We start from the raw sequence: 16676 nt of genomic DNA, 5'->3' as shown, positions 1-16676 counted from the left end.
ATAACAGCAAGAACCGTGGACTCTCTGCGTCCACGTCTGAGACGCGTCTGATGACGCGTTTGATGACGCGTCCGTGCTTAAATAGCCTTCAAGACGCAGCTTTGTGTCCAGGACGGAGCTCCCGCGGCTCAAGACGTGAAACCGCGGCTCAAGACGCGATTCGAGTCAAAGGACGGGGCTTTGACACTACAATCGCGTCTTTTCGCGTCTTTTCGCCAAAAGACGCGGCTTGGATCGCGTCTTTGAGCCCAAAGACGGAGCTGGGACACTACAATCGCGTCTTCCGTCTCATGACGCGTCCGTGCTTAAATAGTGGTCAAGACGCAGCTTTGCGTCCCTGCACGGAGCTTGCGTCTTCTAGACGGCTCAAGACGCGATTCGAGCCGAAAGACGGGGCTTGGACACTACAATCGCGTCTTTGATCCCAAAGACGTGGCTTGGAGGCTACCGCGTCTGGCTGGAACTCGGAGCGGAGTCAAGTTCATTGAAAATAACGGGGCCGTATGTTTTGACGCGGCGCCTCCGTGAGGCCGATGAGGCTAGTGTGTGTTCCCCTTCAGACGTCTGCTGTCTGCTCTCCGTGGGGAAAAAAAAAAAAAAGGGTGTCTATTGTATGTATTTTTTGATGGAGAATTCAAATATGACCTTCTTTTTTGCATAGGACAACTCTAACCTGCATCAATTGGTATTTTATGATTGCCAATTGTACCCTATCCATCTAAAAAAACAAATTGGATCTCTATTGTATGTATTTTTTGATGGAAAATTCAAATATTGCCTTCTTTTTTAGATAGGACAACTCTAACCTGCATCAATTGGTATTTTATAATTGCCAATAGTACCCTATCAATCTAAAAAAACAAATTGGATCTCTATTGTATGTATTCTTTGATGGAAAATTCAAATATTGCCTTCTTTTTTAGATAGGACAACTCTAACCTGCATCAATTGGTATTTTATAATTGCCAATAGTACCCTATCAATCTAAAAAAACAAATTGGATCTCTATTGTATGTATTTTTTGATGGAAAATTCAAATATTACCTTCTTTTTTAGATAGGACAACTCTAACCTGCATCAATTGGTGCATCAACCTTCTCTCTATCTATCTATCTATCTATCTATCTATCTATCTATCTATTTATACTTCACCTTTAGTCAAGAAGAGAGTTCAGCCTCAGGAACTTGCACACCTGGAACTGTGTCATGACTGTGTCATGGAGCTAAGCAGAACTATGTGAAATACTCACAATGAGTCTGATGGACCAATCAGAGTGGTGGTGGGGGGAGGGATCAACAATAGACAGAAACTGGATAATGCTTTGTTAACTGTCCCACCTAAGTCCCTGCTAGTCTGAACAAATCACCTTCCCTCTCAGAACACTACTACTACTACTACTACTACTACTACTACTACTACTACTACATTTATATAAAGCTGCTCTTGCATTTGAATTCAAGTCTGACACAAGTTAAGGTTAACTTAGGTAGTAGTTCATTTTGCTGGCTTTTGTGTGTGAGTGTGTAGGCCCACAAATTATTATAATTGTCTGTCATTAAGTGACTCAAAGGGAGACGTCTAATGGGTGTTTATTATTTTAATATTAACTGTGGGAAGATTATATATATTTTATTTTGCACTTAAAGTGTTGTGATATTATTCCTGAAGGAAGAGGGGTATTTTCACAGCCCAGGCTTTGAACCTAAATGCTGTTTACATGCTCTATAAATATTTATTTCTATATAAAACTCAGTTGTGTGGAGTTATTGTGTGCCTTTTCTTGTAGCTAAAGAGTCCATTTGTTCACTAGACATTAAGTCAAGGTTACTATTTTGAGTTGAAGCCAAGTGTTTTATTACTTTGTGGTTTAACATTTTTTAAAAGGCAAATTCATTGTTATGGTTACTTTAGAAGACTGCTTTTGCATTCATGAGTTATAAAGAGAGCCAAGCTAATTCAAAGAGTTAAGTTAAAGGAACACAAAACGTGACTTAACTCACAGCTGCCATTGGACAGACAGTTATAACATACTCTTATCTTTCACAGAACAGACAATTATCATTTAGTTTATCTATTTGAGACATGTAGCTGCTCTAGGGGAAATAGAGCATTAATTTGGGATCAGCCTATTCAATTGATAATGACCAATGGGTGCCAGTTTCTAAGTAGTTAAGCATATTACCATAACAATATATGTGGCCTAGACATGGATATTGCCCACTCAACTCGTAATCTACAGAAATGTCCACCACATCACACAGTATAAAACCTAGTAGAGAAATCTGCCTTCTCCTGTATTGTATTAGTGACATTCATTAATAAATAGTAAAATAACAGGACAGAGCAGAACAGGCCTCTGCTGTGTCTTTATTATGGGTGCATTCCAATGCAAATGGATACTCTGGAACAATCTGAAACAATGTATCTTTCCTGTGGCTGTTATAATGAACACAAACAGATCAGAACGTAATTTAACATTAACCAGTTACATTTATCATACAACAATGTAAGGGATGGATTCCTTTCTATTGTGTGAGTTACTTAAATGCTGATCAATATGTGAATCTGGCTCTTATCAGGTGGGTGTTTTCTCTCCCTGGCCTGTGCTGTCCTCAGTTAAACCAAGACAGTGCTGTTGTCACCAATGTGGAAAAAGCTTCAGCTCAATTTATTATCTCAAAGTAGACCAGAAAATACACACAGGAGAGAAGCCATTCAGCTGTGAACATTGTGGGAAGTATTTTGCTAAAAGATCACAAGCGTTCACATACTGGAGAGAAACCTTATTGTTGTGACCAGTGTGGGAAAAGATTTGTTCAAAAGGGGATTTTAAAAGAACACCAGAGAATTCACACTAGAGAGAAGCCCTATTGCTGTGACCAGTGTGGGAAAAGCTTTATTCGATTGTCTTATCTCAAAATACATGAACGAATTCACACAGGAGAGAAACCATACGGCTGTGTCCAATGTGGTGAAAAGATAGTCCGAAAGTGCACCAGAGATTTCACACCGAAGATGATGCATATCACTGAACATTTTCGCACACTGGAGACAGCAGTATATGGCTTCTCACCAGTGTGAATTTTCAGGTGTCTTTTCAGAGCCGTCTTCAGAGTGAACCTTTTCCCACATTGGTGACAGCAGTAAGGTCTCTCTCCAGTGTGAATCTTCTTGTGTTGTACGAGGCTAGATTTTACAGTGAAACGTTTGCCACAGTGTTCACAGCAGTAAGGCTTTTCTTCGGTGTGAAATCTCTGGTGCACTTTCGGAGCAGCCATTAAACTGAACTTTTCCCCACATTGGACACAGCCGTATGGTTTCTCTCCTGTGTGTATTTTCTGGTCTACTTTGAGATAATAAATTGAGCTGAAGCTTTTTCCACATTGGTGACAACAGCACTGTCTTGGTTTAACTGAGGACAGCACAGGCCAGGGAGAGAAAACACCCACCTGATAAGAGCCAGATTCACATATTGATCAGCATTTAAGTAACTCACACAATAGAAAGGAATCCATCCCTTACATTGTTGTATGATAAATGTAACTGGTTAATGTTAAATTACGTTCTGATCTGTTTGTGTTCATTATAACAGCCACAGGAAAGATACATTGTTTCAGATTGTTCCAGAGTATCCATTTGCATTGGAATGCACCCATAATAAAGACACAGCAGAGGCCTGTTCTGCTCTGTCCTGTTATTTTACTATTTATTAATGAATGTCACTAATACAATACAGGAGAAGGCAGATTTCTCTACTAGGTTTTATACTGTGTGATGTGGTGGACATTTCTGTAGATTACGAGTTGAGTGGGCAATATCCATGTCTAGGCCACATATATTGTTATGGTAATATGCTTAACTACTTAGAAACTGGCACCCATTGGTCATTATCAATTGAATAGGCTGATCCCAAATTAATGCTCTATTTCCCCTAGAGCAGCTACATGTCTCAAATAGATAAACTAAATGATAATTGTCTGTTCTGTGAAAGATAAGAGTATGTTATAACTGTCTGTCCAATGGCAGCTGTGAGTTAAGTCACGTTTTGTGTTCCTTTAACTTAACTCTTTGAATTAGCTTGGCTCTCTTTATAACTCATGAATGCAAAAGCAGTCTTCTAAAGTAACCATAACAATGAATTTGCCTTTTAAAAAATGTTAAACCACAAAGTAATAAAACACTTGGCTTCAACTCAAAATAGTAACCTTGACTTAATGTCTAGTGAACAAATGGACTCTTTAGCTACAAGAAAAGGCACACAATAACTCCACACAACTGAGTTTTATATAGAAATAAATATTTATAGAGCATGTAAACAGCATTTAGGTTCAAAGCCTGGGCTGTGAAAATACCCCTCTTCCTTCAGGAATAATATCACAACACTTTAAGTGCAAAATAAAATATATATAATCTTCCCACAGTTAATATTAAAATAATAAACACCCATTAGACGTCTCCCTTTGAGTCACTTAATGACAGACAATTATAATAATTTGTGGGCCTACACACTCACACACAAAAGCCAGCAAAATGAACTACTACCTAAGTTAACCTTAACTTGTGTCAGACTTGAATTCAAATGCAAGAGCAGCTTTATATAAATGTAGTAGTAGTAGTAGTAGTAGTAGTAGTAGTAGTAGTAGTAGTGTTCTGAGAGGGAAGGTGATTTGTTCAGACTAGCAGGGACTTAGGTGGGACAGTTAACAAAGCATTATCCAGTTTCTGTCTATTGTTGATCCCTCCCCCCACCACCACTCTGATTGGTCCATCAGACTCATTGTGAGTATTTCACATAGTTCTGCTTAGCTCCATGACACAGTCATGACACAGTTCCAGGTGTGCAAGTTCCTGAGGCTGAACTCTCTTCTTGACTAAAGGTGAAGTATAAATAGATAGATAGATAGATAGATAGATAGATAGATAGATAGATAGATAGATAGAGAGAAGGTTGATGCACCAATTGATGCAGGTTAGAGTTGTCCTATCTAAAAAAGAAGGTAATATTTGAATTTTCCATCAAAAAATACATACAATAGAGATCCAATTTGTTTTTTTAGATTGATAGGGTACTATTGGCAATTATAAAATACCAATTGATGCAGGTTAGAGTTGTCCTATCTAAAAAAGAAGGCAATATTTGAATTTTCCATCAAAGAATACATACAATAGAGATCCAATTTGTTTTTTTAGATTGATAGGGTACTATTGGCAATTATAAAATACCAATTGATGCAGGTTAGAGTTGTCCTATCTAAAAAAGAAGGCAATATTTGAATTTTCCATCAAAAAATACATACAATAGAGATCCAATTTGTTTTTTTAGATTGATAGGGTACTATTGGCAATTATAAAATACCAATTGATGCAGGTTAGAGTTGTCCTATCTAAAAAAGAAGGCAATATTTGAATTTTCCATCAAAGAATACATACAATAGAGATCCAATTTGTTTTTTTAGATTGATAGGGTACTATTGGCAATTATAAAATACCAATTGATGCAGGTTAGAGTTGTCCTATCTAAAAAAGAAGGTAATATTTGAATTTTCCATCAAAAAATACATACAATAGAGATCCAATTTGTTTTTTTAGATGGATAGGGTACAATTGGCAATCATAAAATACCAATTGATGCAGGTTAGAGTTGTCCTATGCAAAAAAGAAGGTCATATTTGAATTCTCCATCAAAAAATACATAGGCCTACAATAGACACCCTTTTTTTTTTTTTTCCCACGGAGAGCAGACAGCAGACGTCTGAAGGGGAACACACACTAGCCTCATCGGCCTCACGGAGGCGCCGCGTCAAAACATACGGCCCCGTTATTTTCAATGAACTTGACTCCGCTCCGAGTTCCAGCCAGACGCGGTAGCCTCCAAGCCACGTCTTTGGGATCAAAGACGCGATTGTAGTGTCCAAGCCCCGTCTTTCGGCTCGAATCGCGTCTTGAGCCGTCTAGAAGACGCAAGCTCCGTGCAGGGACGCAAAGCTGCGTCTTGACCACTATTTAAGCACGGACGCGTCATGAGACGGAAGACGCGATTGTAGTGTCCCAGCTCCGTCTTTGGGCTCAAAGACGCGATCCAAGCCGCGTCTTTTGGCGAAAAGACGCGAAAAGACGCGATTGTAGTGTCAAAGCCCCGTCCTTTGACTCGAATCGCGTCTTGAGCCGCGGTTTCACGTCTTGAGCCGCGGGAGCTCCGTCCTGGACACAAAGCTGCGTCTTGAAGGCTATTTAAGCACGGACGCGTCATCAAACGCGTCATCAGACGCGTCTCAGACGTGGACGCAGAGAGTCCACGGCTGTCTCTCCAAAATAATGATACACTATAATATGTATCCGTTCTAAATGGGTTATAATAAACTGGCTTTAGCTATACTTGGCATGCAGGACGAGCTTGATAGTCCATCCATATGTTAGCCATATCATTGCCTTTATTTTGCCATGTTAATATCTTCCACAAAGATAACGATATGGTAACGATATCGTTTGCACACTATGGCTATCGGATGCCAAATGTGGCAAACTGTTGGCCGCAAGCCCACCCTTTTTTGGCCAGTGTCAGTACACTAAATTCGATTTAGTTTGAAGCATATACACTATACCAGGGGTCTTCAACAGGGGGTCCGGGACCCCTAGGGGGTCCTCAGAGGTACTACAGGGGGTCCTCCAAATCTTTGAGTGATAGAAACCTTTTTTCTTCTTTTTTATTTTAACCACTTGAACCCTAGCATCCATTTTCTGAGAACTTTAGCCAAAAATAGCAGATCTACAAGCTCACAACGCCTCGCAGCGCAGGGCGTTGTGAGCTTGTAGATCGGCTATTTTCGGCAAAGAGGTTTGGTGTAGAGGGGAAAAAGAGCAGACTAAGTACAGAGTAAAAGGTAAAGTTTATTAGGTAATGATGGCTGAAGTGAAGTGGTTAAATATCTGAAAACACAAATTGACATGAATCCAAAATACACTGATGATTGTGCTGTCAAACGATGAAACTATATAGAATCTATGAACAGGTTGTGGGGGTCCCTGCTTCATCTCTCTCTCAACTAAGGGGTCCTTGGCCTGAAAACGTTGAAGACCCTTGCTATACAGTATAGAAACCATACAGCGTGCATAGAGCCTAACACGCCAGGACAGGAATCATCCGTCCGTCTGGTCCGGTAACAGCCCTGACATGTGACCAGAGATGCAGCCAGCAGCCAAGCCAGCACTGGCTGGCCTGTTGCCATGTCCAGGGGTGTCGCACCAAATTCTGGGCCCCGGGTACAAGGATTCACTGCGGGGCCCCTGTGCTTTAACTATTGAAAAAAATAGCAGATATACAAGCTCGCAGCGCGGCACCGAGTGCAAATCCTTCTAAGGTTTTTTGAAAAATCTATGTTTCGATGTCAGTGGTTCTCAAACCTTTTCATGTGAAGGACCCCCAAAATGATATGTATTTGGCCATGGACCCCCCATCTCAAAATATTTAGTTCCAGGGACCCCCCAGAAGCAAAATTTGAGTTAGAAATGTTCGCTTAAAAAATACATATATTCAAAGATTTGCACACATTTTCACGACTTTTAAAAAATAGCAGATCTACAAGCTCGCAGCGCGGCACTCGGTGCCGCGCTGTGAGCTTGTATATCTGCTATTTTTCAATAGCTAAAGTATAAAATAATTAAGGCCCCTCCACCACCTTGGGCCCTGGTAACTCAGTCCCACTTTCCTATCCTACCCCTTGTGACGCCCCTGGCCTGGCTGGCCATGTCCCACTTATTATAAGGGACTCTTTCTTTTTCTGTAAAGGTTGCATGTAAATATTGGTGGGTTGCAATGGATTTAAAGTGTAGTAGCTTATTTGTCCTGATTATTATTTAACCCAGTGGTTGTCAAATATGTTCATGTCATGGATGCCTAAATTAATATGTATTTGTCCTTTCCTCCCCCATCTGAAAAGGTTTTGCCAGGGAGCCCGTAATAAATTTGTGTCGTTAGAATCAAAAATCTTCCTAAATGTTTGAGAATAGCAGATCTACAAGCTCGCAACATGTCACATTGCAAGGTGTTGTGAGTTTGTAAATTATTTCTTTACAGTATATATAGGTTTAACCCATTTAGGCCTGAACACATTATGACGCAATATGTTATGCTTTAAATATAAAAAATAGCAGATATACAAGCTCACAGCGCAGTGAGCTTGTAGATCTGCTATTTTTGAAAAATCTTGAAAATTAGAATTTTTGACCCGATTCTATAAGTGTCTTTTGAATCCTTCTAAGATTTTTGGAAAAAAAATATGTTTCAATGTCAGCAATCTGGCCAGCCATCGTCAAAGAAAAGGTCCTTTTCTCTTGGGAGCTCAGTTAGTCTGTTCTTGAGAGACTACTATGTCAGTGGTTCTCAAACCTTTTCATGTGAAGGACCCCCAAAATGATATTTATTTGGCCACGGACCCCCATTTCAAAATATCTAGTTCCAGGGACCACCCAGAAGCAAAATTTGAGTTACAAACGTTCGCTTTGAAAATACATATATTCAAAGATTTTCACGACTTTTTTCAAAAATAGCAGATCTACAAGCTCGCAGCGCGGCACTCGGTGCTGCGATGTGAGCTTGTATATCTGCTATTTTTCACTGGTTAAAGCATTCAATCATTTCTAGGCCTAAATGGGTTAAAGTGCTCATGCGGTCACTTCTTTTGGGCTGGTTTTCCTAGGCCTAGTTGCTCATTTCTGTCACAAAATCTGGCACATACAGTCTGGCTGGCATGATGTGCATGTGGTCCAGTACGAACAGTATATAAAGCTGTAGAATCAGTCAGGCTGATTACTGGCTCCCATATTTGGTATTGCCTGGCATAATCATCGTCAACTCATTGCTTTTCAGCGTCTTTCCGGAAGGGCTTATTCTTCTTGCCTAGCTATAGGTGGCGTAGCAACGGTTGCCATGGTGACGGTCGTTTCCTGCCCGCCTGTGGAGAGTGACAGGACCGTCCCACCGTTCCCCTCTTAACCCATTTAGGCCTAGAATTATTGAATGCTTTAACTATTGAAAAATAGCAGATATACAAGCTGCGGTGCCGCGCTGCGAGCTTGTAGATCTGCTATTTTTGAAAAAGTTGTGAAGATGTGTGCAAATCTTTGAATATACCGTGTATTTTCAAAGCGAACGTTTGTAACTTAAATTTTGCTTCTGGGTGGTCCCTGGAGCTAAATATTTTGAGATGGGGGTCCGTGGGCCAAATAAATATAATTTTGGGGGTCCTTCACATGAAAAGGTTTGAGAACCTCTGACATAGTAGTCTCTCAAGAATAGACGTTCTAAACAGGTTAATGAGGACAGCCCTCCAGAGTGCGCAGTGTGACTTCACGCAGAGCTCCCACTCTGGAGTGAGGGAACCCGTCTGTGTGTAATGGATCACACGCTGCTAGTGGCTTCATAGAATGACAGCTCTCAGCACACATCAGCCCCTTAAAGGTGATACACCATGCATTTAAAAAGTATTTATGTCATATTGTTTATGTCCCAAAAAACGTTTTTCAAAAGGTTTGAGGCTAAATTACCACTCCTGAATAGAGAGCCTCTCTCATTTTTGAATGGCTCTCAGAGCATTTTATATGAAAAAATATATACATATGAAAAAAACGGCCGTCGCTGACATCAGCGACGGCAGCAAATCTGGACAGCCTGTTGTGAGAACCCGTGGGATGCTTTTAACCTCCGCCTTCCCAAAACCAGAGAAAGACACAACGGTCAGAAATGGGACTTTGTGAGGATAGAAGGTGCTAGTGGGACCCCAAAAAAAGGTTTTAAAATTGGAAAAGTGAAATGTCATGGTGTATCACCTTTAAACTCTTTACCTGACAGATCTAAAACATCGCTGTATGGCTGCCCTCGCAAGCAAATCCCAGCGTTTTCACACACAAATCATGGAATATTATGCATCGCGGCGATCCGCCCCGCGGGTGGTCTCAAAGAGACACGTCCTGGAATCCCGGGAGAGAAGAAATGGTCCGGCCAGGATAATCTGTTGCAGAGTAGGGCATTCACCAATAGTGATTTTTAGTATTCGAATTGTTCAACCTCAAAGTATTCGAATAGTCGAATATTCGACAGGACTGGCCAAACTATCAAATATTAAGTAAGCAAGAGGCGAACATTGTGAAAATAGCAGATCTACATGCTCACAACGCCTCGCGTTGTGAGCATGTAGATCTGCTATTTTTACAATATTTATCTGCGGAAACCGAGTCACATTAAATGTAATACCTACAATTCCAAGTGCTTGTCAGGGTGGGGGTTCCCAGTTCAAATATGTTTATTTTGGGGGTCACAGCCTAAAGAGGTTTGAGAACCCCTGGTATAGAGCATTAACAAATTCATCCACCAGGGGCATTGACAACTCATTCTTATGACTTCCTATCTAGCCAAGCTTCATAAACTATATCTTTTTTAAAGAAAAAACAATAAAAAATTTAAATAAGCGAATATTCGACTTCGGTGTACAACGTCGAATAGTGACTTTGATATTCGAAAATTCGAATATTCGAATATTTGGTGAATGCCCTGTTGCAGAGTTATAGCAAGTTGACTGTGGATGGTTTTCCATGACATTTTACATGACGATTAATTGTCACTCAAATAATTGGCGATTAATGATTTCATTGTGTTTTTGTCGTTGATAATTACATTTCTGTTTGGCTTTTAGGCTTTGAAGTTGTACATGGTAGATATGACACATAACCTAAATATACAAAGAAATTACTGACATATTTGACAACTTACTACTTAAAAAATAACTTTGATAGTGGAAATAGCCGATCTACAAGCTCAGTTGTGAGCTTGTAGATCTGCTATTTCCACTATTTTGGAAACTTTTCAACATTCACGATTATGACAATTATGACAAAATAATTGTGATAATGTCAAATAATCACGATTAGACGATTATGTCATAATTGTGACAGCCCTAGTTTTCCATCGTTGTTTTGTTGAGATCATGTGATTTTTGGCTTCACTCTTCTTCGTTGTCGCTGGGATCATTCACAGACTGCGGCTGTCTGTGCATACGCATATATCTGGGAATGCCCATATATGGACATATATTGTGTCAGTCTCGTTGTCTCAGCGCCCTTATGCTGCATTCACACTGAGAGAAGCCAAGCTAATGGTTGGCTTGGTAATTCAATGTAATCTCTATGCAAACCAGCTTTTAAAATGTCCATGCTCGAAGAAAAGCTTGGAAATTTTAAAAGCTGGTTTGCATAGAGATTACATTGAATTACCAAGCCAACCATTAGCTTGGCTTCTCTCAGTGTGAAAGCAGCATTAGGGCGTCTTACTGGTATATATCCGCTATTCTCTTTTTAAAAGCCAGCAAATAAAATATGGTCAAAGTGGTAAAAAAACTAAAATGATGATTTCCTGGTTTTAAAGTATTAACCCATTTAGGACTAGGATTATTGACTGCTTTAACTATTGAAAAATAGCAGATATACAAGCTCACAGCGCGGCACCGAGTGCCGCGCTGTGAGCTTGTATATCTGCTATTTTTTGAAAAGTCATGATTTTTCTTTGCAAGTCTTTGAATATATCTATTTAAAAGCGAACATTTGTAACTCAAATATTTGCTTCTGGGTGGTCCCTGGAACAACATATTTTGAGATGGGGGTCCGTGGCCAAATACCTGTAATTTTGAGGGTCCTTGACATGAAGAAGTTTGAGAACAAGATGATTTAGGGGAAGGATTTAGAAGTCGGGTCAAAGATCGGGTCAAAAATATTGAAACACTTGCACACATTTTCACGATTTTTCAAAAATAGCAGATCTACAAGCTCGCAGCGCGGCACTCGGTGCCGCGCTGTGAGCTTGTATATCTGCTATTTTTTTTTAAGTTAAAGCATAAAATAATGGTTAAAGTGTTTAAAATCTAACACGACTCGGGAGCGTTCCAGGTATTTGAGAGTTAAAGGAAGAGAGATAGATAAAGGTGTGTGTGTGTGTGTGTGTGTGTGCGTGCGTGCGTGTGTGTGTGTGTGTGTGCGTGCGTGCGTGCGTGCGTGCGTGTGTGTGTGTGTATGTATGTATAGGAGGGGGTCACCTTAGCGGTGCTGTCAGCTGAAGCGGTGGCAAACAGGAGTCCATCTGGTGACACATGACAGGCCAGCACGGCCCCTTGATGTCCTGCGATGTCCTGGAGCTTATCTCCACTCTCGATGTCCCACACCTGGTGAGAGAGAGACAGAGATGGACCAGCCAGCAGTGAGTGAGCAATCTGAGAACCCCTATGCGGAAACATACGAAGGAGAAACGGCGCCCTCTGCTGCAGGGGTGGGCGATATGGAAAAATAGCTGTATCAGATAGACTCTTGTATGGTATACACAGTATACAAATGAAACCAAATCGGGTCCATTTGATTTGTATTAAGGGGAGACCTTGACATTTTAATGTTTGAGTACTACCGATTTAGACCAAAAGGCAGGTTTAAATGAATTCTGCAATGAATCTCTCTGTATTACAGTTTTTCACAATTGTTAACACATTTTTCACTACAATAACGGCTTTCTCAAAACTGCACACACAAAACTGAAAACCTCACACACAAAATGCAAAACCTGACACTCCCTTCCCAAGATGACTCTTTCTTAAAGCTATACTGTGTAAGTTGCTCAACTGGTGGTCTGTAGCAGTATAGCAAACCGCGGTCGCGTTTGCTTTTTTCTTTCTTTTTTTCGCCGCGGACCGGGCCGTCAGACCACCGCGTCCGCCTCGCCGAGACGCTTTCAATGAGGTCTCCCGTGTCCGTCTACGAGCAGCGGTTGGGGAGTTACATGCTAGACTCCTCCAGTGTAAACACTGCAGTGTACTTCCTGAAGGCGTGTTTCCTAAACCCACCAGAGAGCCCGGCAGTGTATAATCTGCGCTGTGATTGGCCGGCATTGTATAACCCTCGCTGTGATTGGCCGTTAGTGTGATGACGCAATTTTGCCGCGAAAGACCGCCCCGGTCACTGCCCAGTAGAAAACATATAAAGAAAAGGCTTTCAGAGCTGAAATTCACGGAGTGGGGGTTCTAGCAATTTAACAGTTAGGACAATTTTAAGATTTGTTTTATAAAAAAAGTTACATAGTATAGCTTTAACTGATGTGTTCACAAAATGGAACTCGGGTTTTCATTTGGTACACACAGCCATATTTTCAAATGACACATACCATTCATTGAGTACACACAACTAAGCATTTGCTGCACATAATTTACAACACACTGCAGTGTAAAATTGAAAACACAATCATCGAAATGGAATACACCTTATGAATGACAATCACTCTGGAGTATGAGCTATTTCTCCTTTTGTAAAATCACTCAGTGTAGGCCTACTTTTTTATAGTCAAACATAAAACACACAAATATGCATACACATAGGGCTGTCACGATATGACATTTTACAAGACAATTAATTGTCACTCAAATAATTGGCGATTAACGATTTAATAGTGTTTTTGTCGTTGATAATTACATTTCTGTTTGGCTTTTAGGCTTTGAAGTTGTACATGGCAGATATGATACATAACCTAAACACACAAATACATTACTGACATATTTGACAACTTACTACTTAAAAAATAACATTGATAGTGGAAATAGCCGATCTACAAGCTCACAGCGTGTCGCAATGTGACACGTTGTGAGCTTGTAGATCTGCCATTTCCACTAATTCTGAAATTTTTCAACATTCACGATTATGACGATTATAACAAAATAATTGCGATAATGTCAAATAATCACGATTAGACGATTATGTAATAATTGTGACAGCCCTGCATACACAATGTTTTATTGATTTACTGTAGATTTAGGCATCTTGCCTCCGGGTCAGAGATGGGCACAAAATACAAAGAAAATCTAAATACTTGGTCAGTACTTGGTCTAACACTGATCAGGATACTGTCACCAAGATAGTATCCTGGTGACAATATCCTGGTATTTTTGTGTAAGATTTGTGTTTCAAATATTTTTTTGTATTTTGTGCCCATCTCTGCCTCTGGTTCCTGTCTCAATGTTCAGTTTTGTGTGTAGTGTTTAGACAACAAGGTGATTATGTAATTGACATCAGACTTGAATGTGTAGAGTTTTGAATACCCGTAGTTGTGTGTTGTAGGTTGAAACTTTGAGATTTTACTTGAGAAGTGTGTGCAACAACCAAACATTGTGTGTATGCTTGACAAGTGTAAAGAATGAAAATCTGAGTCTAATGCAGAAAAGGGAGTGTGAGGTATAGTGTCAAATCGGCTCAAGCTATAGGTATATGAAGTTAAGGTTGTGAAAAGTGTGCCGAATTTTTTATTTCTGTGTGTTAACAATCGTGAAAAACTGTAACAATTCAACAGGCGTGCGTGCATGCGTGTGTGTGTGGTACCTTGGCAGTGCCATCGAAGGACCAGGACAGCAGGCGGGTGTCAGCGGGCAGCGAGGGGCAGAGCAGAGAGAACCGCCTGACCTGCTCCGTGTGACCCTGCAACACCGTGCACTCTCCCGTCCTCCACCTCCACACCTACAGGGGGCAGCAGACACATAACAACACAGGTTAGAAGCACACGTGTGCATAACTGTAGGCCGTAAGGGTTTCCCTCGGATGAGTGCGGTTTCTGATTTACGACTCTGTCGCTATTGGGACGTGACTCGGGCGGTGCCTCCATCGGGGTGACGGAACTATAGTTGGGCTGACTCTGATCTCTAAGGACCTTCCAGGGAGGGTGCTCATGTCGGCTGTGACACCCTTTCTAGTTTCTTTTCGAGTTTTTTTTTTTTCGCACTGACCTTTTTTTTACACTGCACTATTAGGTTGTGTTAGCTTGTGTTAGTAGTTTTGGGTATTTTTGCTTGTGTTTTACTCCAGGGCAAAAATCCACTCGTCCGAGACAGTTTGCCCTCTTGTCTCCCAAGTTGTGGAATAAACTCCCTGTCGCACTTAGAACAACGGACTCACTCGCTACCTTTCGCCGTGGACTGAAGACTCACCTTTTCAGACTCCACCTAAACCCTTAGCACTACAGTAAAATCAATGACCATACATGAAGCTAGTTAACATTTGTTTGTTAGGTTTCTTTAGAACTTGATTATATTGTGTTTTTCTCTAGATAGATATCCATTTACATTGTTATATTGCTGTTAATGTACTGACCTATTATCTTGTTTATTATTGCGATGTTGTATCTGCTTATTGTAAGTCGCTTTGGATTAAAAGCGTCTGCTAAATGCCTAAACTGTAAACTGTAAACTGTGTTTGACATGACAGTGAGATACTTGTTGCACTAACTAGCATTGACTGCTATGGTCTCTTTTGATTTGTACACTACTATTTTGATAGTTGTGCTTAAGGACAATTTATGTATATATATATTATTTATATATTATTTGTTCCCTCTCTTGATGTACCTTGCTCTTTACTGTACTCTGTTCTTGTTTTTTTCTTTTATCTTTTTCTTACTTCTCTGTAACTTTCTTACTTCTGTAAATAACCTTATACTGCTGTGCTGCCTCTGGGCAACTGATTTCCCCCTTTGGGATAATAAAGGTATCTATCTAAAATCAAGCAGTACATAATTAGCTGTACATGTGTAGGTGTACAACCCATTTAGCTGTAAATGTAGGTACAAGGGACCTTTAACATTTCCTGTTCCCAGTCAACTGGAATCGCACAACACCTCCATATGTGTTGACTGGAAACAAGTCTTTAAACAAGACATATTTATCCCGGGTTTAAGTTTTTGGGTTTTGTGGGACTGAGTTACTAGGGCCCAAGGTGGAGGGGCCTTAATTATTTTATACTTTAGCTATTGAAAAATAGCAAATATACAAGCTCACAGCTGCGAGCTTGTAGATCTACAATTTTTGAAAAGTCGTGAAAATGTGTGCAAATCTTTGAATATATGTATTTTTAAGCGACCATTTGTAACTCAAATCTTGCTTCTGAGGGGGTCGCTGGAAATAAATATTTTGAGATGGGGGTCCATGGACATTTTTGGGGGTCCTTCACATGAAAAAGTTTGAGCACCACTGACGTAGAAACATTGTTTAAAAAAAAAACCTTAGAAGGATTTGAGATATTCAAAGACTTCACACATTTTCACGATTTTTCAAAAACAGAAGATCTATAGATCAGTTGAGCTGAGTACATGCTGCGACAGAAGAATGATATCACCCTCACAATCACATGGAGGGTGGAGCAGTCACTCAATCTAATCCATTTAATCAAATATGAAAAATAATCAGTTTTCACCCTTTCAGACCCGAGTGAATTACTCTATGAATAGTACAAAGGAATGTAAACCAGCCAGAGTGCTTTCTTGGGTTTAAAACTTTAAATCCTATTAGTATACCTTGTATCTGAACTGTACTGTGCTTTTCCCATGAAAACTTCTAATAAAGTATTCAATCAATCAATCAATAAATAAAGTCTGATTCTAGTAGGCCTACAAAGGACTTTTACATCGGTAGTTCTCAGTTCTCACACTTTCAAGATCTTTCAAATATTTAAAAAGTCTGTGAACATTGTATATCTGCTATCTTTTTTAAATTGCCAATGCAAAAATCTAAACAGACACAGATGTTCTCTTGCTGTTTTATCGGGTTCTTTTTTCAATGTTGATTTGTTGACACATTACGTTACATACAGATAATCAACCGTAATTGAA

The 16676-nt window shown here is 40.1% G+C and overlaps 1 protein-coding gene across 1 annotated transcript in view; it reads right to left on the bottom strand.

The window, feature by feature from the left end:
- Positions 1-16676, bottom strand: part of apaf1 (apoptotic peptidase activating factor 1) — a gene marked incomplete at its 3' end in the record, with an annotated part of 219706 nt that overhangs the window by 42811 nt on the left and 160219 nt on the right. The window contains exons 23-24 of the mRNA XM_080754411.1: positions 14399-14533; positions 12082-12207 (exon numbers count right to left, since the gene is read on the bottom strand). Of these exons, the coding sequence (XP_080610537.1) occupies positions 12082-12207; positions 14399-14533 (261 nt within the window). The remainder of the gene's footprint in view (positions 1-12081; positions 12208-14398; positions 14534-16676) is intronic.

This window comes from Nannobrachium achirus (assembly GCF_963921795.1).
Source record: "Nannobrachium achirus genome assembly, chromosome: 23".
NCBI classification, from domain to species: Eukaryota; Metazoa; Chordata; class Actinopteri; order Myctophiformes; family Myctophidae; genus Nannobrachium; species Nannobrachium achirus.
Note: the sequence above shows the minus strand (reverse complement) of the source record. Positions and strands in the feature narration are given on the sequence as shown.